This window comes from Dysidea avara, chromosome 13, assembly GCF_963678975.1.
Source record: "Dysidea avara chromosome 13, odDysAvar1.4, whole genome shotgun sequence".
Lineage (NCBI taxonomy): Eukaryota > Metazoa > Porifera > Demospongiae > Dictyoceratida > Dysideidae > Dysidea > Dysidea avara.
This window is the reverse complement of record NC_089284.1, coordinates 10973004-10996681: the sequence shown is the minus strand read 5'-3', so window position 1 is coordinate 10996681 and position 23678 is coordinate 10973004. Positions and strand designations below refer to the sequence as shown.

At 37.0% G+C, this 23678-nt stretch overlaps 2 protein-coding genes and 1 long non-coding RNA gene across 6 annotated transcripts in view; 2 read left to right on the top strand and 1 right to left on the bottom strand.

Moving 5' to 3' along the window:
- The window catches only part of LOC136242325 (kazrin-like), a 95578-nt gene that overhangs the window by 19860 nt on the left and 52040 nt on the right, over positions 1-23678 (top strand). Inside the window, exons 1-4 of one of the 4 annotated variants that reach the window (XM_066033731.1) lie at positions 21611-21775; positions 21846-21940; positions 22396-22575; positions 22868-23020. In XM_066033731.1, the coding sequence (XP_065889803.1) occupies positions 22901-23020 (120 nt within the window). In that variant the 5' untranslated portion in view covers positions 21611-21775; positions 21846-21940; positions 22396-22575; positions 22868-22900. Of the gene's footprint in view, positions 1-20688; positions 20884-21610; positions 21776-21845; positions 21941-22395; positions 22576-22867; positions 23021-23678 lie in introns of those variants that run through there. The other 3 variants (XM_066033730.1, XM_066033732.1, XM_066033734.1) reach the window with 3 other exon arrangements.
- Positions 784-1180, bottom strand: LOC136243805 (uncharacterized). The gene is made up of 2 exons (XR_010694992.1): positions 976-1180; positions 784-926 (listed from the first exon to the last, which is right to left on the bottom strand). It is a non-coding gene; the product is annotated as an uncharacterized lncRNA (long non-coding RNA).
- Positions 13384-15640, top strand: LOC136242226 (tripartite motif-containing protein 2-like). Its single transcript, XM_066033646.1, has one exon. It carries the CDS (start codon positions 13384-13386, stop codon positions 15571-15573), a length of 2190 nt encoding a protein of 729 aa, XP_065889718.1. The 3' UTR covers positions 15574-15640.

Genomic DNA, 23678 nt, shown 5'->3' with positions numbered 1-23678 from the left:
ATGAAGTCGATAGAACACGATTACAACTGGCACTGCAGCAATTTGCTAAGGAAAACAACAGCTCTCCTGGTGATAGCTATATAGCGCATTGTAGCGTTCATCAACAAAAAAATTATAAGTTTGGTATCACGTGCCGTTCTTCTGAGCATGCACAGAGTAAATAATGGCTTACCGTGCGGTAGCTTAAGAATGATGCGGGCGGTTGATGAGAAACTAACAATCACTCAGACCAAATAGGGGCCTTAAAGAACTTCCTATCGCGCTGGGCTGAAAATATCAGTGTGTTTAGCTTGGTCACGGTCCGTCTTCTTCAGTACGTTGCTCGCCAACATAGTGGTACTACTGTCCGAGCATATATTGGCAAAAGAAACGAAATGTGTATAGAGATATTCCATCTCCATAACAACCATTTTCGGTCGGCCATATTGTTGTGCAGATTTGTCAAATTTGTACACACGGGTCTACGGAGAAGGTTGAAATTAGGTACTGCGCGCGTTCCGAATACAACAAACGGGAAAAACCATGGTGGATGCACATCACGTAAGGTTAGTACTAACATATATAACAGACAGGCTGACTTGTAAAGCGAATCAAAAAGACCCATACAACGCTCGATACAGTTGCACAACGATATGGCCGACTTACGGTATAATAATCGAGGAATTACGGTGCCTATTTTTGTTACTATGGAGATGGAATATCTCTATAGTAACGAAAAGTGGGCGGGCCGTAACGAGGATTGTACGTGACGTAATTACAGATTAATATGCGCGTTGCCAATCCTTTATTACGTGTATTATCTATGATACAATGATGTCTTAACACTAGACTGAAAGCAAGCACGGAGCGGAATTTGAATGAAAGCACGGAGCGTTTATAGCAGACTACCCGCATCACGTGATGACTTTAAACTGTAGATAATCAGTCTACAAACAGGAAGAAAATAAATGCTGACTATTAACAAGCACTCCATACCGTCTGAACTATCAGTCTAAGCCCCAGCATCCATACACACAGCTTGAACGGGTTTTCACATGACTTCGCATCACTGATTCGAATTTTCATCAAGGTTTTCATCACACAGTCCACGCTTCACCACAAACACGAAGGTACACTGTCCTATCTGTATAGAAATTTTTCTGTCTAGTCCCTTGTCACGATGCTGCCTGCGTTTTAATCATGTGATCTCGTTTTTCATTAGCCATAATACCACAATCAAATAACTTACAGTATAAACCCAGGGGAAACCCGGTTACTGCTGGCCAGCCAGAAAGAAAGCATTTTATTTTTTTTATTTTAACTGCTTTTTAATGCAGGCAAGGCCTGCATTAATGGTCTGTGGGCAACTGGTGTCCACAGCCAGAAAAAGTATACGTACAACTTACAATTACAATTGAATGTATAAAATTACAATCAAATTAAGTTAGCTGGCTAAGGTTATTACATACATTTACATTTGGTATATAGTTGAACTATCCTATAATTTTAAAACTTACATGTGTATTTAATAATAAACTTACTTATATAGCTAAGTACTTATTTTAAGAGAGAGCAAGAAGAAGAAGAAAAAAAAAAGATTAATTACTGCTGAAGTTTGGTGGGCGAGGAGACTTGGAGCAGGTACTACAAGGGCAAACAAAGTGCATACTGTGGGGATTGTCAGAGTTAAAATTGTTTATAAAATGCTGCCAGAAGATCTTGAGTAACTGTGATTCTTCCTCGAGATCCAACAAATTCTGTGACCTGCTGTTTCAACTTAATCTCACCCAGACAGTAAATGAACCCACACATAACCTTGGAAACATACTTGACTTGATAATTACCAACAATGAAGATATCATCGATAATTTGAATGTTCACCCTCAACATTACAAACCTATACCAACTGACCATTTTGTCATTTCATTCACTATTATGTTTCCAATGGAACATATCAACTTTTCTAACACTTCACAAGTCATTTTTGATTACTCCAAAGCTAATTACCCTGGACTTATTAACTTTTTGTCACACATTGATTTCTCTATTTGTGAACACTTACCAGACATTGATTCCATATGGCATTTTATTAAGAACAGTATCATTAGAGGAATGCATATATTTGTGCCGAAATTCAAATTAAAGTCCTCACAATCTCCTAAATGGTTTACATCCAACATACGGCACCAGATTAAGTGTCTTCGCACTTTAAGAAAGAAGTACAAGTCTCGTCCTACTGAACACAATCTGCTCCGTATCAAAACAGCTGAAGAAACCCTACAGGCTAGCATCCAACAAGCTAAGGCCAACTTTGAAGCAAAACTGGTGAGCAATTTTGCTTTCAGCAATGACTCTAAAATATTCCAGTATGTGAGAAACCTTACCAAATCTGCTTCCATCCCTTCCACAATATTTTATGACAATACTTCTGCCTCTCAAGACCTTGACAAAGCTAATTTATTTAACAAATACTTCTACTCAGTGTTCTCTCGAAGTACTTATTCCCTTCCTAATTTTGAAAATATGCCCCGAGCAAGTGTGTCCCTCGACTCAATTTACATCTCTGAAGAAGACGTTTACGATGTATTATTATCTCTGGATCCTCACAAGGCAACTGGTATCGATGGAATCAGTCCAGCAATTCTAAAACACTGTACATCTGTTCTAGTCAAACCTCTACACTATTTGTTTTCATATGCTATCCACTACTACTCACTACCTTCTGAATGGCAAATTCACTGTATTACTCCTATCTTTAAATCTGGTGACAAAAACAGTGCCACCAACTACAGACCTATATCTCTGCTTTGTGTTGCATCAAAAGTACTTGAACGATTAATATACAACAAAGTTATAGCCTCCATTTCCAATGTCATCTCTATGTGTCAATTCGGATTTATGAAAGGCTGTTCAACTTTACAACAACTTCTCATATTTTTAAACAGTATTCATGAACACTGTAAAATTCAAACAGATGTAATATACTTAGACTTTGCAAAAGCATTTGACAGAGTTCCCCACAATGAATTACTTTTAAAACTCTGGAAAATCGGTATCACTGGTAATCTTTGGTGGTGGTTTAGATCTTATCTCAACAACAGACAGCAATGCGTTCGCCTTAATGGTACATATTCCACTTTCTTACCAGTCCTATCAGGTGTGCCTCAAGGGAGTATTCTAGGACCACTTTTATTTCTTATCTACATCAATGACTTATTTTTATCTGTCCGTTCCTCTAATGCTCTCTCCTTTGCAGACGACACAAAATGCTATAAACAAATTCTTGAACATCTAGACTCCATACAACTTCAACAAGACCTTGATTCAATGGCAAACTGGTCTAGAGATTGGAACCAATTTTTTAATACCAGCAAGTTTATACATCTATCATTTAATACAAAATTCCCTACATCCTACTTCATAGACGACACTATAATCAAAACTAGTAGTACTCACCGTGACCTCGGTGTCATTTTATCAACTGATTTATCTTGGAAAAATCATTATAACCATATATCAGCTAAAGCCTATAGAACCCTTGGACTACTGAGACGTACCTTCAGCCACTCAGTTGACATTCCAACCAAGAAAACTTTATATTTAGCATTAGTTCGATCACAATTACTTTACTGTTCTCCTTTATGGCACCCCTACCTTATTTGCGACATCTCTGCTTTAGAAAGAATCCAACGCCGGGCATTGACGAAGTGGACACACAGTAAGTTGTGTTAGCTATTCTTGTATGTCATAATTAAGCGATTGTTCACCAGTGAGTTCAGCCCACCTCCTTAATTACTTTGGGTAGTTGACAGTGACTTGATTCCAGGGCATTTTTCCCGGGTCTGGCTACGCCACTGTGAGTAAGTAGCGCTTTCGAGTGATGGCTCGTTTTTCTAGTCTGCCACCCCCACCGTTCATGTCAAAATCTGTTCAAAACAATGCAGTAGCTACTTACTCCAGCCACTTTCTGTTTCACTGTGGCAAAGCATAGATCGTAAATTCTTCGTACCCACGAAGAATATACGGTCTATGGGCAAAGTAGTGCTAAAATGATCTTAAGCTTCGGGACAGTGATTATGATGACAATCCCTTCTACCCTTAATTATTGTATTCCCCTTTAGGCCACTATTTGGTGATTTTCTGTATTTCATCAGAAAATTCCAAATGTAGAGTGCAGGCAGGTGATTACCATTATCCATTATCCCTCTGCATAGCAGGCAATTTTCTAACATAGCTAACTCAACATAGCTAGTTTGCTCTTTAGGGCTATGTATTGTCATCCTTTGTCGCGTGATCAGTTCCATTCGAGGGTCAAAACTTCATTGTAGCAATCTTTCACATTCTCTTGGCTACAATACACAAGGTAGCTCCTGTATGAGTCTTGATAACTGAACTGCACATCCTCAATATTTGATTAATCAGGTGAAATAATGGTTAAATCTTTAATAGTGGGGAAATACATGCGGCAGTAAAAATACATGTGGGCACTGATGAAAAACAGAAAATCATTGCCTTACTTATGTAGTAGTAGTAGTAGTAGTAGTAGCTAGTTATGTATTTGTAGCATTAGTCTTTTGTAGCTGTTTATTATTTTTAGTCTGCAATCGAAAAAAAGTGATTAGTGAAGCTTAGTTTGATAGCTAGTATCTAATTTGCATATTAATTTTTTGCTTTTCTTGTACGTATCCTTTGACTATAATTTCTCAGTTCATTTCCTTCATAATGAGGGCATTCGTTGGTGAAATTGCAGCGTACTGGGAAAATCTAAAGCGTCACATGACCTGCCCCAGACTCTAGGGATCAATCTACTCTATATAGCTGAAATGTTGTCTGTCCATGGTCCAGCTAACTCCCGAACAGTACCACCAATTGACCATGGATTTGCTGCATATCAATCGCCACCAAACTGGTACTAAGGAGTTTATTACTAGAAATTTATAGCATCTCACTTTTGCTGTACAGTACCAAAAAATCGCCATTACTTCAAGTTCGTAAACAGGTTTTTGAGCACTACATGGAATGGCTATTGTAGCCCTACACAGTTGATCCAGTGGCGGATCAAGGGGGGGGGGGGCACAGGGGCCACGTGCCATCCCCTCTTCCTTACAAAAGTTACATACAAGATTGAGATACTCTAATAGAGCAGTCAATCACTCTAATAAAGCAGTCACTGTGTTCATGAGGCAGTGTATATGTAGCTTAACTATGAAGCTATGAATAAGGGTCTTTATTTACCTTATAGTATATACGTTTGGTGACGAACAACCATTATTGCTATTGCTGTGACCTTTTTTTTTCTTCTTCAACTTTTTTGGCAAAGTGCACCCCGTCTTTCCAAACTCTGGATCCGCCCTGTGATCTATGTTATAATGAACACCTCTTGGTGCTACATAGTTACTAGTGTTGTGCGATATGGCAAATTTTATTATATATTGCCTATCACGATTATTGCTACCCTAGTTACGCGAGACTAAAGAAACAAGACTATCAAAGTGTTTTAACCAACACAAACTAACCTCCAGCGATCAGTAGCAACTTCCAATCATGCTGTTTATTAAGTAGGCGTAGCAACCACTCGTCTTCCAATCAAAATAGTCGCTGTCGCCCACTTTCAAACACAAATGGACAGTAGTTCGCTTGTCTAGTGGGCGTCACGCTTGTAGCTATCTGCTCCACTTCACATAGTCATAGTTATCAATCTCACCTAGAACTTACACAAACAATTGGTGAACACATATCAGCTACTGTACATCGAACACTAACTTATTTGAAAACACCAAAGTGTATAGCTATCTATTTTGTATAATAAACCATTCAGACATGTTCCATGATGGTATTAGCATAAAGTGATTTTTAGTGATCTGCGAGAGCATATCTGTATCTAACAGCTGTATAGCCACTGATATGATACCTCAGTATTTACAATACACACATCACAGACTTACCTTGTCCTCTTTTGTGTCCCAGTTCTTTTCGCTGACGACGCAAAATGTTGATTTGCGGTAGTGCAATATGGCTTCCCTGTTGCTGTGGTGGTAGTTATTAAGCTTATCACCCGTGTTTTCCTAGTGATTGCAGAGATACTTCTTGTACATGACATATTACATTTTTAAAGTGCAATCAAATTTGTGGCTGCTAATATATTTTCATAGGTAATTGCACTGTTATATAACAAGCTTTTTAAATGTTCAGGAAAGTGGTAAGCAACCCAGCTATATTGTTAATAGTGCAAAACTACAAAACCTGATAATATTATTAAATTTAATTGAATGTGTGGGCTGACAAATAATTTTTCATGGTTTAGTACCAGGTATTACTCCACTGCTGTATATTTGGGATCATGGAGTTTTGGGCTTTCTTGCCCTTCAAAATCACCTGAAAAACAGCCTCAGTTTTCCTTCAAAACAGCTTGGTGGTATTGGTTAAGCTTAACCACACCCAAATATGCCTTCAGAGTGATCCCAACCCTTCCAACTGTAATTTTAACAATTTTATATTTAACTGAATTTTCTACTGTAATTGACTAACTGATGCGAAGCTTCAGTCAAGCATAACTTGACAATGCATAAGGCTATGGGCTTGATTTTTTCAGTGTTTGACATTGCTTTGTTCCGAGACATGCCTTTTTGTCATACTGCTTCAAAAGAAAGAATGGTACCAGGCATACCATAAAATAAATTTTGTGGCCGAGCGCACGCCCCAACAATCAATTACTGAAAAGTGTATGGTACCGCTCAAACGTAACATCACAATCGAGCGGTGCGAGCAAGTGCGACGTTACGTTTGAGCAGTACTGTAGTTGCTAGACCCATGCATCCACCAACGTGATAGTATAACTTAGCTACAGGAACAACAGCCACAAAAATTAAAACTTAAATGGAATATTTAATCATGGCAGACAAATTAGTGATTGATGTTTTAAAAAAATTTGTGAATATTTGGAAGTACCAAGGTGGCATCTTTGGTTTCTGGTGCCTATACCTGCAGATATACCAATGGACATTTAATCCCTATACTTCAGTCTATACACTATGACTGAAGTATAGGGTGAATAAAAAAATTGGAAATTTTAAAATGGGAATAGGGATCGCTGAAAAAAGTCACGAAACAGCTGGGGTGGTAATGTAAACCACAAATCCCTATTATGATTCTCTGGTCATAAATCTTTAGTTACATGCTCTGTCATTTTGAAGTGAGTCAAAATAGGGATTTGTGGTTTAATTACATTACCACCCCAGCGATCCCTTCTTGTTTCGTGGCTTTTTTCAGCGATCTCTATTCCCATTTAAAAAATTTCCAATTTTTTTTATTTATCTAGTTTGTGTACTTTTTATTAATCCAGTAATGGATTATGAAGAAGACTGTTGTGAATAGTGTAATCTTGTATTCTGCATAGTAACACCATCAACATTTCAGTACACACATGAAACTGATCAAATTGCAATGTGCATACAGACTGAGATCCTAATATGAGCTACAATTTACATTACTGGTGCCTTTAATAGCTGTCAAATTCAGTGCAAGGATTGTTGTTATACACTTGACTGCATTATACATCAGGGTGAACTCCCTTCAGACTGGAAGAGGGCATATGCAACACCAGTATACAAGAAAGGCATATGTAACACCAGTATACAAGAAAGGCCTGTGTACTAATCCATCAAACTATAGACCTATATCATTGACTAGTATTTGCTGCAAGTTGTTGGAACATATCATCTCCTCAGCAATATCTTCTCACACTATTGACTATAATATCATGTGTACAAATTAACATGGATTTCTTTGATTGATAATGAAGACTGTGGTGAATAGTACAATTTTGCATTCTGCATAGTAACGCTATCAACATTTCAGTACAAACATGAAACTGATCAAATTGCAATGTGCATACAGACTGAGAGTCTCCCAATATGAGCTACAATTTGCATTACTGGTGCCTTTAATAGCTGTCAAATTCAGTGCAAGGATTGTTGTTATACACTTGACTGCATTATTAGAGTGTTTACATGACTGCTCTATTAGAGTATTTAATCTGGATAACCCGCCCACGTACAATAATCACGGAGCAAAAAAACTCGAGGGGTCCTTCACTTCCAGAAATGTCGTCGATGACCATAGAAATTTGGCAATTTTTATTAGAAATGTAGAAATTTTTGTTGGGAATTCAGAAATATTAACTGAAATTTTAAATACATAAATCCATACGATTAAAATTTTTATAATGTTTGGCATAGAATTTTGATTATTTCATTAGTGTAAGTTATATTGCATGGATTTATATGTGTATATACACGAGGCCAGATGCAAGGAAGAGGGGTCACTATCAATAGAACTAGAAGACGTATAGCGCCATCTAGATTATACGCACTAACATTTGTCCGTAATCTGCTTCGTAAATTTGTTGTATACTTTTGAGCTGATTCGATTCCCACGGTGCAAAGACCACAGTGCAAGTCGTTTTGGTGTGTCCGTGGATTACTGGTGAGTGTTTTATTCAAATTCCTACTTCACCCCAACCACGATAGAGTCACGACGGCTTACCAGATCGCTAGTGAACCGTTCGGCTCAGCTTGAACCCATACTGAAACCATAATACAGTAGCCTAAGGCACGGAATATACTACAACTCAAGCTACAACTTCGTAGCACCCAAGAATTTCCAAGCCAGAAATTCGGAAATTTGGTAGAAATTTGGAAATTTGGTAGAAATTTATCCAGAAACTAGAAATCGATTTGGTTGGTAAATTTCCATATTTCGAAATTTCGTAGATGGATTTTGTATGTGAAGGACCCCCGAAAAACTACCTTTCGACAAAGTCATCAGCCCAGATAGTTAAGCTTCCTGCATGGCCTATACTGAGTGTAATAAAGACAGATTCTATTAGCCACAAGCAGCGCACACCAAAAAACTTAACTTTGAGCGCGATCTTGTATCAGTGGCTTCTCGAGCGTAATGGCGTTTTGGCAAGAAGAAACGGCCCGGTTTGGGCTGTTTCCATCCGAAAACGAAATCAAAAATAGGTTATGGACATGCACAATGATCCATTCAGCAAGCCTTACTACTTTTTATCCCAGGATTCTCCTCGTTATGCCTGTAAAGAATAATAATTATACAACAGTACTAAAGATATATTTGGAGTGGCCAAATGCGGTTAAAATTACGTCATTAATAAATGAATGAATAAATAAATAAAATTAATAATATGAGAGAACTACAAGGCCTAAGACTTTGCACTCACCGGGAATAGAATCCATGTTGTATGAAGACTGAGACAATCGTATAATGGGCGGCTGTATTCGTGGAGGTGATAGAAACGTACAACGATTCTATTTAACGCCGATCAAAACATTTAGCATCTCTTCTTTTATCACGATACGATAGATTATCACGATATACAAATTGCATGAAGTCATGGTAATAAATTGCTAGTATTTGCGTCGTATAAACCATGTAAAATAGTCCCTAACATACACTTTTGTCTGAAAGTAGCTAAGTCTGTTATAAAGAAATTAATACTGTCTTGAACATCATAATTGCTACACCATTATATATATATCACGATATAACGATATTAATTTTTAGATATAAAATTAATATATCACGATAATCGATATATTGCACATCACTAATAGTTACAGGATGATTTCTACCGTTAGGATTTCACTATGGTAAAGGAATCTTCAACAATTTCTGACACTTGCCATACCCAAATTTCATCTGTAATTAACTTCAAACTCCACAGCATACTCTTTACCCCAAATTGTATATCCTATGGTGGAATTCATGCCTACAACTAATGTAATATCCTTACAATTCAGCAAGCAAGCAAAACAGACAGGAAAATTGAACATGAATTTACAAAACAGGCTTACCTTGAAATTTCATTGCTATGTCGATAGCACTGACGTCAGGTGCATGTGGCATGTTGAACTATTCTACACAATGCGCTATGAAGAAAAGCGAGTTTCTGTGTTTCTAGAACAGTACTTAGGTGGATCACCACAATGTAGAAGAGTAACAATGAGGCATCTCTGCCTGGAGTGATGTCCATTTTACAACACTGATGCCAATCAACACTAACTCGTGACTGAAGAGGCTTGATATGTTTGGTCACCTGGAATATGAGCTCTTGTGAAGGGTAAGAACAGCGCAGGCCAGATCTGAATAAAATAGGAATACAGCTTTGAGTGAGCCTACAGGACAATAGTATAATCTATGAGGCTATGATGACTGGAAATATATATGCTAGTACGTATAAACTTCCAAGAGAATTACAGCTGGAATTTCAAGCCAATAGTTCGCACGTGGGCACAGCAGAACAAGAACTCTGGAGAAGGACAGGAACAGCACAGTGCAGAACTGAAAGGGATAGAAACACAGCTTTGAGTGACCAGCCAAAAGAATACATTGCAAATATTGACAAGTAGCTACTTGGGGTGATAAAGACTAGGAGATGCATGTGCATGTGAGAGATGCATGTACAGAGATGTCTTTTACGTTTATAACACAAACAACTGGCATGATTTACTGATGGCTGGTACATATTAGAATAAGTGAATAAAACTTTGTAAAATGATCCTCATGTATGGGATGGGAGAAAGCCTCACCTGGCAGGCCATTGTGCGAAGAAGGTGCAGTTTCCAGCTGGTAAGTTTGTGTGATGATGCATAGCTCTCCACCTGAAGCCTTTTAGTGCCAGAAGTGCCCAGACTGATCACTGATATGGGTCCTGAGAAACCATACACAAAATGTGCCCTTAGGCTGATAATTGCTGTGTGCATGGTTGTGCTTGCTATTAACTGCTATTATTATATGTAACTAAGTCTACTGCCATCAGCAATGCTCCACATACTTGTGTACACTGACATATCCATGGAATTCTGGTATTGCATTTCAGCCACATTTGTTCTCCAAACTTTTTTTGGTCTTGCAGCATATCCACAGCATCATGTGATCATTTAGTACAGCTCATGTTAAATATACATAACTCAGATACCAGTTGTAGGTGACAGACAGTTAAAATACTCTGCTTTATCCCAATCTTACCATGGTTTGCTCTTGGCAACTCCAGCTATGTCTTAATCCAGCGCTCTAATCCATCCTCATTTAAACATATCATGTAACACAAATTGTGTACAATTGCATAAAATTAATGTAATAAGTATTCGTTGGATGTTTAAGCTTTACTGTTTGTAGGCATCAGATTTAATACCATGATTCTCACAATCTAAAGTGCAATCTCACATCCTCACATGTCCATGGTCGTATAATCACTGATTGTAATTGCATACTAATGCATCCCTTATGTTCATGTGCCAGTCAATTCCTCTAGAATTGTATTACTGTGCATCTTTTCTTCCTGCACACACTGTATTGGCTATGCACCCTTTGTACATACCCCATTAGTAGGTTGTCCCATTGGTGATTGTACTTGGTTGTATTTGCCCCGGGCCTAGTAATAATATTATGAATATATAATAAGAATAATAATATGAACAAACGGGCATATTTCAGTTTTGTCTGAAATACACACACCATTCCTTTTCACTTGATACTTACTAGTGGACCTATACTCATTGCAAAGAACCACCAGAGGATTGTTTTGAGTTGAAGGATGCTTTTCAAGGTGGTTTTTAGGTGTGCGTTCTATTAGGATTTTTGCAAAAAGCATGGGCAATCCCTATTATGAACCCACTATCGTGGTTCATAACAGGTATAAGTATGCAACATCTCTTACTTTGCTATTTACTACATTTTTATTCTTTGATCCATAAATTAGAGTTGCACCGATATACATATTTTCACATTTACCAGTACTGGTTATTTGCCCATTCCTGTAACCGATATGCTGATATTATAAGCAACATTCTTCGATTCTTCAGACCAGGGTGGAGGATTAGAAGTAGTGTTGTTTTAGTTAACTATAACTAAAGCTAAAAGTACTTTTAGTAAGGCAAATATGTATTAGTTAACTAAAACTATAACTAAAAGCAAATCCATATTATAGCTAAAAGTAAATCTATAACTAAAAAGAAGTAAGAAAGATAACTAAAACTATAACTAAAAGGTTTTCATGTTCTTAACTAAAACTATAACTAAAATTAAAACAACAAAGACATTATAAATCTATAACTAAAATGAATTAAGAAACTAAAACTAAAGCTAAAATTATTGAAGAAATTAGCTATGACTATAACTAAAACTAAAACTCTTTACTAAAACAATGCTATGCTGCTCAGATCACTGCACGTATAAGTTCAGATATAAAAACTACAGGTGGAATGAAGCTGTACTGCTATATGTAGCATCCAAACATCAATATATGCTATAGTTTGTGACCTGATTGTGGTTTAGTTAACTATAACTAAAACTAAAAATATTTTTTGTAAAACAAATACGTATTAGTTAACTAAAACTATAACTAAAAGCAAATCCGTATTATAACTAGAACTAAATCTATAACTAATATACAACAGAATATTTTACCAAAACTAAATCTAAGGTTTGGAAAGGATTACTAGAACTAGAACTAAAACTAAAAGATTTTCTTATGTACAACTAAAACTAAAACATTTTTAGAAATGTTACTATAACTATAACTAAAAGATTTTCACATTTTAAACTATAGCTAAAACTAAAATAACACAGAGAATATAACCAGGACTAAATTTTACCAGTGACACATGCGTTTACTACTTTCTTTACTGTCACATGGTTATTACTGTCTCTATTAATTGATTGTGGGTTATGGTTAATTGGCTAATTATTTCCGCTTCTTTACCGATATTGATATTTCTAATATCAGTTGTTACTGATTATTCACCTGATTATTGGTGCAACATTACCCTAAATCCGATTTAAAATTTGTATTTTTTCGGTCTACTTGTTTACCAAGCTTCAAGAGTCTAGCAAACTGGTAAACAACCAATCTACACTGTTAAATTGCACAAAACCAGACCTTCACATTTCGTGCAATCAAAATATTGATACACAAGCATGATATCAGTATCATGATATGGCCAGAGTATTGTGATATTCCAATATCGATATATATATCGCACATCACTAGAGATTTTCTGATATTTGGATTGTGAGGTGGCAAAGGTGATCAGCAGCTACAATGCAAAAATTGTGTGCTTTCGAGAAGGGACCATAGAGTGTGTATGTGTGAAAACACTTTTTTTCTTCCTGTCAATATACCGATGCATGGTGTAGTGAGCCAGCTTTTTTGACTGCACGACACACTACTGTGTGTTCTTGATACACACTTTTCTGTTGCTCACCTGCATCAACTTTCCTTAGCCACACGTCACATCATCATGTGTGTTGATACATTTTACAACAGTTATTGCTTTTATACAGCTGTCACATATCCACTATCAATTCATAACATTTTCCACAATGGCTGCTATGGATGTGAAGAAAGCAACTGATAGTCTAGCTTGTCCAGTCTGCTATCAGATATTCAAGAATCCCAAGTACCTACTTTGTCATCACTCGTATTGTGAAAAGTGTCTGGAGAAGATGCAGGTACAATCTAAGATCATTTGTCCAGAGTGCAGAAGGGAAACTACTGTTCCTGCTGGAGGAGTGAAGGATTTTGATAACAATTTTCTGATCAATCGGTTGGTGGATGAGTTGATCTTAAAGCGCAAGGTGGAAGGTGAAACAGAAGTGAAATGTGATGAGTGTATGGGAGAAGACCCAGTAGAGACATTTTGTCCAGATTGTACAATGTTTTTATGTCATTTGTGTAATGAGCATCACAAACGTAGCTATAGGTATCGAGGTCATGCCATAGTTGCATTAGTTGACTTGAGGTCAAAGAAAGAAGACATCTCAGTCCAGCCCAAACCAAAAGTAATGTTGTGTAAAGAGCACGAGAATGAACTGAAGTATTATTGTGAGACATGTGAGGAGCTGGTGTGTCTGTACTGCACTGTGAAGGAACACAATGGCCACAATCATGACATTGTAAAGAACATGGCAAACAAGCAGAGGGGTGAGTTGAAGGATATCACCGGTCCAGTAGAGGGAATTATTAAAGATCTTTCTGAAGTTCATGACAAGATTACTGATATGGGAGATAAGATACGACAACAAGCTGGTGAAGTAGACAAGAAGATTGATGAACATTATGACAAACTGATTGAGAAGTTAAGAGAACAGAAAGAAGAGGTCAAGCAAAGGTTATGTGAGATAGTGTCACAAAAGGAGAAGAAGATGGCAGCACAACTAGAAGAGGTTGAATCTACACAAGCACAGACAAGAAGCATGAAGGAAGTTGATGATGCAGTGAAGGAAAGTTCTGATGAAGACGCACTTTCTGCAAAGAAACAAATGATCAACCAAATGAAAGAGTTAACTGACAATTACAAACAACTAGACACTACACCAGTAGAATCAAACAACATCAAGTTTTACTCCAGTAAAGTGCAACTCCCACAATTTAGTCAGCTTATAGAAGGTGACCTTTCCAACTCTGAAATCTTGTCTTCATCTGGATACACACGTGTAGGGGGACAGCCACAATTCAAGATAATCACCAAGGATATCAAGGGTCATTCTTGCTCTCTAGGAGGTAGTCATGTATCAGTACAGGTGGAGTGGAATACAGGAGAAGTGACTACTGCACAAGTTAGGGATAATGATGATGGTAGCTACACTACTTCTTTTGTAGCCAAACAAGCTGGAGAGGTAAAGTTGTTGGTGTCCATTGAAGGAGAACAGATCAAAGCAAGTCCCTACACTGTTGCCATCCATAAACCTTACACAGCTATAGATCAACCTAGCAAAGTAATTAGTAATAATGGACAGATGGGTAAACCATGGAGTATTGCATTTGGTAGGGATGGCATGTGGGTAGTAGCTGAATATAACAAACACTGCATCTATGTATTTGATAGTGAGGATCAGTTGATAAGGCAGTTTGGTTGTAAAGGTAGTAACCCTGGCCAGTTCAGTGGTCCTAGAGGTGTTGCATTCGATGGTGACAATTACCTTTATGTGGCTGATAGTGGTAACCACAGGGTACAGAAGTTTGATATTAATGGCAACTACCTGCTGCAGTTTGGTGTTAAGGGAAAAGCTGATGGTCAGTTTGATGCTATATATGGCATCACAGTACACAGTGATAGGGTGTATGTAGCTGACTATGGTAACCATTGTATTCCAGTGTTTAAGACCAATGGAGAATTTTGCCTTACAATTGGATCAGGGCAACTGGATGGTCCTCATGATGTAGCAATCAGTTCCAGTAATCATTTGCTTGTTGTTGACTATAGTCATTCATGTGTGTACACCTTTACACGTGATGGTGGATATGTAGGCAAGTTTGGTACTAAAGGAACAGCCAGAGGTGAACTAAATTGTCCATATGGCCTCACTGTTGATATCAATGGCTTCATCTTAGTGGCTGATAGTGATAATCATCGTGTGTCTATCTTTGATCAAAATGGAACCTGCATACATTGCTTTGGTAGTGAAGGTAAACAAAAAGGCCAATTTAAACATCCTTTTGGAATAGCTATTAGTCCTAATGGTAGTATCTACATCTGTGATTACAATAATACCAGGGTACAGATATTTTGATTATAGGTAGCTATATGTATTACACCACTTCAAATTACTTAAGGAACAATACAATAGATTTGCTGGACTTCATGGTAAATATCTTAACTCTTGCATGACATAATTATGTTTTTCTCTTACTGTGTATTTTGCACACTTTTGTTATATACAGATAGGTAACAACTATTGTAATGGAACATATATACTGCACCTTTTATTTAGAAAGTAGTACAGCTGTATACATCAGTAAAGTTTGTAGATTTATATTTGTAATCTTTTGTATAAGTAAAATAACATCATTTGTTACTTTATGATTGGTATTAACATATTAATAGTAAATTATTGCAAAATACAAGTATAACAGGCTGGTAATAATACACACACTACATCACATTTGGGTGGCCAAGACATGGGCAAGTGATATTGGTCTCCCCCAGCTAGCAGACACACTGCTAATGAACCTTGTTGATGGTAGAGTATTGAACTCCTTTAGTAAAGATGACCTGCACAAGTACCCCGGGAAATTAACAGTTCAATTCACTCCTCTCAGTTGGATGGAATTAATTGTTTATTTGATATATTACTGGTTATTGAATTGTGTAGTTGAGTTGTCGTGGAGTTGTAGAGGATGCATGAGTTTAACAAGGAGTCCATTAGAAGCAGTTAGACTGGATCCAGACAAACAAGAAAATAAAATTAAACAATGGCTAAACCAGATTGACTTACAGGTATATAGTCCTATGTAAAAGCCGGTACTAACTACACACTTTGTATACACAAACATGCATAATATTGACATGTATGTATGAATACACATATACAGTACTAATGATGTTGCCTGTATAATACACACACACATTCATATACTAATGATATTTATATTATCATTTGTTATCATAAAGGAGTATTCTGAGAATTTTACAGGCACTGGGGTACATGGAGCTCTGGTAGTATTAGAACAAAGCAGTTTCACATCAGACAGTCTTGCTGGTGTACTAAATATTCCAACTAGTGTTCCTCTTGTTCGTAGACATCTAGCTACTGAACTAGCTCTACTACTGAGTGGACAGGTAAAAGAAAGTTGTACGTGTGTACGTTCCTACATGCATGCATATTTGGTGTGTGTGTGTGTGTGTGTCATGTGATAGGATAGGGGAAAACCTGTATTGTGTATGTGTGATACTTACATACACAACACTATGGTAGATATATAATAGTGCAAAACAATTAATTTAAAAGTGAAACAACATACAGTACGATAGTACCAAGAGTTCATAATATAAAGTAGTAAGAGTTATAAACTCTTGATAGTACTGTATAGTAGGGACCACAAAGGTGTAGGCATGGCCCACGAAATAACATCACCCAAAAACCAGCCTCTATTTTTCCCGACGACGATGAAGTAGTATTGGTTAGGTAAAACTAAGCCCAAACAAGCTTTCAGATTGACCCAAAACACTTTTAATGCATTCTTCATGGACTTACCAGTGTCCTCCTTTGTGTTCCATTCATCTTTGCTGACAGCGAAAAGTGTCGATTTGGCGATAGCACGTGATGGCTTCCCTTCGTAATGGAAATTGTCCGTATTTTTCATAGTGGCTATTTTGATTGCAGAGGTGCTTTTCGAACAGTTCTTGATTCGTACTGCTGTGTAACAGGTTGAACATAGCCAACAACAAAGCGTAATGGGTACTTCACTTTTCAGATGATAATTGATAAAACTGGGGGCGCAGCACCATTTCTTCTTTTGGTATGCATGGATTGCAGAGGCACTTTTTGAACAGTTCTTGATCCAAAATGCTGTGTAATGGGTTGAACATAGCTGACAACGAAGCATAATGGATACTTCATTTTTCTGACAATAACTGGGGCACGCGGTGCCATTTCTTTCACGGTATGCATGGGTCCACCAGTCATAGTAATTATTTACAAAAAAAAGTTAACAAAGAAGTACACAGAAAAATTTGGAAATTTCAACTAGAGTAGGAACTATAGCACATCGATAAAAAGTACTGACACAAGCTGGAGTAGTACATGATATTAAATCACCAGTGTTGGGCAAGTTACTTTGTAAAAGTAACTAGTTACATATTACATATTACTTGCAACTGAACTATTTAGTTACAGTTACATATTACCCATAAAATAAAGTAACTATAATAATATTACATATTATATTACTTTGTGTCCACAGCCTTAAGCTGTCACGTGTGAAACTACCATCTTATCATGTGACATGATTGCGTTGTTGGACAATGTGCAAATCTTGGTTATAAGTAAGAAGCTGGTGAATAAGCTTCGTTCAGTAGGCTTCGTTACTTCGTTGTGGCTAGGCGTTACTTAGTGGATTACTAACGAGATTAGTAACTTCGTTACTTGTAGTAATAATATTACATAATATTAGACTAGTTACAGTAACTATATTACTTAGGTAACGCGTTACATTCGTAAGTAAAGTAACTTGAGTTATATTACCTGTTTTTATAGCATATTTCGTTATATTACTTAGTTACCACAAAACTAATATTATTACATAACACATTACATAAGTAACACGTTACTCCCAACACTGTAAATCACAGTAAAACAATAAGAAGTGTAATATCCCTACTGTGCTCAAGATACCATTATGGAAATGCACAGTAGGGATATAACACTTCTTATTGTTTACAATATTGTGCACTACTCCAGCTTGTTTCAGTACTTTTTATCAATGTGCTATGGTCCCTACTCTAATTGAAAATTCCAAATTTTTCTGTGTACTTGTTAATTTAAAAGTGAAATAGGGTTCTAGTATGTGAAGCAGGAAACATGAATGAGTAGCTAGTCTATGTGGGAAAATTCCTACTTTCTCATTGAACAGGTATATATGCCATTGTAGGGATTTTCCCATATAGGCTAGTTACCATGTTGTACTGCTACAGTGATAGAACTAGTCCATTAGTGTGGTTTTGATACTTTCATTTGCAAGTGTTTGCAAACTGAACAGTTCTGAAGTGTTTACTGTTATGTGACAAACAGAATCCTATTTTCATAGAAGACCTGTCTTGTAAACTAAAGACCGCCGGCATTCATTTAGATCTTTATGCTTTTTTTATTTATTATAGTGAAAGTAATTTCAAAATTGCACACCTACGCTTTTTAGTAGTGTGTAGTGTGTGTGCATGTATGCACATGTATATAGTTCCATGTCTCCATGTGTGTTGTTCCTATTAGTCCCCACTATCCCACTACCTAAAGTAGACAATGTCACTTTAGCTGTAGTAGCAGCAGTGTTGGGCAAGTTACATTTTAAAAGTAACTAGTTACATATTACATATTACTTGCAACTGAACTATTTAGTTACAGTTACATATTACCCATAAAATAAAGTAACTATAATAATATTACATATTATATTACTTTGTGTCCACAACCTTAAGCTGTCACGTGTGAAACTACCACCTTATTACGTGACATGATTTCGTTGTTGGGCAATGTGCAAATCTCGGTTATAAGTAAGAAGCTGGTGAATAAGCTCCATTCAGTAGGCTTCAATATACTTCGTTGTGGCTAGGCGTTACTCAGTGGATTACTAACGAGATTAGTAACTTCATTACTTGTAGTAATAATATTACGTAATATTAGACTCGTTACAGTAACTATATTACTTAGGTAACGCGTTACATTTGTAAGTAAAGTAACTTGAGTTATATTACCTGTTTTTATAGCGTATTTCGTTATATTACTTAGGTACCACAAAAGTAATAATATTACGTAACGCGTTACATAAGTAGCGCGTTACTCCCAACACTGAGTAGCAGCAGGATCTGCTCAAGCTGAACATGGTCCTCATGAATGTAATGGCTTCACCACCTCATCAACATCACACGACCCAAATTCCCCACCCCCTGAGAGTACTGGCAGCGGAACACCATATATGGACAAGAAGAACAAAAAGAAGCATTCAATTGGTGGATCATTTACAAAGTTCTGGAAGGGTAGCAAGAAAGGAAAAGACAGTGGTGAGAAATTTTGTTGTCTTCATGTAGTGAGATGATTTGATTTGTTCACTGGGCTTCTGTCAGTACACCACAACAGGACTTTATGTTGCTTCTTCCTCCATTAAAATGTTTCTCCATTGTGTAACACTGTTGTGTGGATTGTGGTTGCTATGGCGTTATGCTTGTATTCCCATTACTGGTAGAAATTCCTTACTATTTGGTTTTAAGGTCGACCTTCTGGTTACAATAACAGAGAAATTCTGTTCAACGATACATGTAGCTGCTATCTAGTTATTACTAATAGCAAGAGTGTAGTGGCCTCTGTTGTACGTAGTTCATAGTCTTAGCAATTATATTGTAGTTATCCCACTAACCACTAGTATCTATGGATAACTTGTAGCCTAAATGACATTGCTGTAGTCATAGCTGAGACAAGCAGGCATATTGCATTAACTCAATAATCTTGACACTACAGAATTCCATGTATATTTTGTGGGCATAGCGAACATGGGTGTGCATACATTGGTATGTTGTACTGCTACAGTGATAGAACTAGTCCATTAGTGTGATATTTTCATTTACAAGTGTTTGCAAACTGAACAGTTCTAAAGTGTTTACTACCGTTAAGTGAATGTTATCCCCAAACTGAATCCTATTTTCATAGAACAGCCTGTCTTGTAAACTAAAGACATTCATTTAGATCTTTATGTCTAACCACTTATTTTATTTTATTATAGTGAAAGTAATTTCACCTCAACTTCTATTACAGACACACACACAAGTATATGATTCATTTGTGATATAATTATGTAGTGTGTGCATGTATACACATGCATATATAGTTCCCACCATATGTTTAATGTGTTCTACTGTTTGTTCAACAGGTGAAGTGTTACCACCATTACCAGTGATGAGTGCTGAGGATGCCATGTTGCCAGTTAGTAAGAGCATCACAGCAGAACTAAGAGAACAATGGGCAGTGCTTAATGAGGTCTGGGGAACCCCCATGGCCCAATAGAAAGGAGTTGCAGTTGCAGCATGGATGGAGGCAGCCATTGATGGGTCCCTATAGCTATATATATATATATGTGTGTGTGTGTGTTAAGTGAATGTGTGTATGAATATGTACATAATACATGTGTGTATGGATTGATCTTTTCATTTATCACATTTTACAGGGATGAGTCAGTATGCACATTGCACAAGCTTGCAGGGAGAACATCAAGTCAGGTGGTATGTTACTGGAGTGTAGCAGTTCAGACCTGGAGAAGTCACTTGGCATCACCAACTCCCTGCACAAGAGGAAACTCAGACTTGCCCTTGATGACCACAAAGGACCTAACTTCTGGTAAAATATATTATAGTGTATAAATGGATAATACTGTGATACAAGTGTGAAGCTTTAGACTGGTTTACTTGGGTCCAAAAACATAAAACCCAGTACTGTAATTGAAATGTACATAGAAATAACACATGTATATCATATGTGGTCAATGTTTTATATATTGTGGCTGGTGTATGCTTCCTGTAGCACAGTTAGGAGCTGGAAGTGGTTTATAAGTGTATACAATTGTTCACTGTAGTGTGAACTAAGTACAAGTACTTCACAAGTTTGTGTTAACTTTGTGGTAGATCCATAAAAAGTAGTGCTAATCATAATGCTAGTGTCATTAACCCACTTGTTAGGTTTACAATGATTTTCTGTGCTATTGTTGGAATTTGGTGTTTATGCCAGCCTTGCTGTTGTAGTGTTCTTTTATTTGCACTTTTCAATTTAACTTCACCAACTTTCATTTCCATTGTACAAACTGTATTGTTTTGAACTAGTACATTGTTAGTACATGATGATCTTTGGATAGAAGAACTGTTGTATATAGTGTACTCTACTCAGTGTAGTTGGCACATACTTTGCATGGGAGGATCAAAGTGCCGCTGTGTGCTGTATTTTCATATTGTAACGATTAGCTGCATAACTGTATTGTATGAGTCATACAGTACAGTTATGCAGCTACATGTAATTGGGCAAATACAGTACAGTTATATGAAGCAGTTTTGTGAGGAATGTTACGAAAACAACCAACAGCATGATTGAACACGTGCATGACATTGTAAATTGCTAAAACTAACCAGACTGATCCTACCAGTTGGTTCTATGACTAGAAATTGAACACTTGCTGATAGTCTGATATGGAAAATTGAAGCAACAACCTCACACAGATGACGATGACACGATGGATCAGGTGCGTGACACTGTCAAACATTAAAACTAGCCAAAATTAATCCTCCCACTTTGTTCTATGACTACAATAGATTATATGACAACTTACTGATATGATAGTTTGATTACCGAAAATTAAAGTGATTCAAGTACTCAAGAAAATCGCTCCGAGCAAGACAACCAGGAAGTACAATAATATATCACTTGAAGTACTGTCTATGCTTGTGTGTACAAAAAATATAGCACTCAGGGATGTCTCAAGACAATAACAGCACTCGGCTTTGCCTTGTGCTGTATTAGCCTCTTAACATGCTCCCTTGTATTCACCAAGTGCTGCTCGAGACATGCCCCTAAGTTCTGTATTTTTCTGTACACACATGCAACAGTGCTTTCACTATAACGTACGCATATATTTTGATCAGGTACTGATCATGTCTTAATTATGTGCGCAAGTGCTTATATATTTCCACATAAATCATCACCTGTATGTACTTTCATTGTACCTCTCACACTATTAAGATTTTGATAATGCTTGCATTTGTAAAACACAAAGAGGTCTATTATGAGATGGTGTTTATCAATCAGGTGTTTCCTATTCATACACTGAATACTGAATGATTGTGGTCATGTTTGTTACTGTAGCAAGTACCCACAAGCTGGTACACTACATCACATTTGGGTGGCCAAGACATGGGCAAGTGATATTGGTCTCCCCCAGCTAGCAGACACGCTGCTAATGAACCTGTTGATGGTAGAGTATTGAACTCCTTTAGTAAAGATGACCTGCGATAGTACCTCAAGATAAACAGGAAAATTGATTAGGTTAGTTCATATACATTGACGTTGAAACAGGAGACACATCTAATCCTACGTATATATATATAAGGGAACATGTAATTCCGTAAACAGCGAAATTCAAACATGGCTGCTATGTGAAATTTAAAAAAAAAAACTTCTGAGGTGCACACTTGAGTATGTCACTGTTAAAAGACATTATGTTTGAATCTTGTCCGTAACATCGGAGTGTAGCTGTACAGAATTGCATGTTCCCTTGTTCATAGCTGAACTTGATACACTGTAATCAACTATTTATGTATTTAATGGTTGTTGATAGTTGAGTTTCTTGTCTGGTGTGGAGTTATTGAGGATGCACGAGTTTAACAAGAAATCCATTGTTGAGCAAAGGGAGAACAAAGAGGCGGCCAACAATGTGCTATACTGGACAAACAAGAAAATGAAACAATGGCTAAACCAGATTGACTTACAGGTACTATATAGTCCTGTGTATAAGCCTGTACTAACTACACACATTGTATACACAAACATTCATAATACTGACATGTATGTCACACACATAGGCGGATCTACGAGGCATTGTCAGGGGGGGCCAAGGGGGGGCAAAAAGTTTTAGTGTACAAAAGTGTTTATTCCACTAAGAGCTAACAAAGTGTATGCTTACAATGCATAATATAAAGATTAGTTAGCCTAATTGAGATAAAGCCTATTTGATGGTAAAGTGTGCTAAATAGAGATAAGGTGTAGCTATAGCTAGTATTGTTGTAATGACATTACAATTGTGACTGTTCTATTAGAGTAGTGACTGCTCTATTAGAGTATCTCGATCTTGGCACAAAAATTCAAACTTATATGTCTCACTTTCTTTACAATGTACAGTATAACTGTAAAGTACATTTACAATTGTTGTCTTCTATTTGCCCATATTCTTTCTATACTTCTGAATACAGTATGAATACATGATTCCAGTTTCTGGTATCAACTGTGAGCCCAAGGGGGGCAAGAGAAAGGCCAGGGGGGGCACAGCACCCCTTGGCCCCCCCTCAGATCCGCCTATGGTCACACACATTCATATACTAATGATGTTTATGTTATCTTTGATCATTTGTTATCATAAAGGAATATTCTGA

What these genes read in the sequence shown, in the direction of transcription:
- LOC136242226 (XM_066033646.1), top strand. Translation starts at nt 13,384, where the DNA reads ATGGCTGCTATGGATGTGAAGAAAGCAACTGATAGTCTAGCTTGTCCA.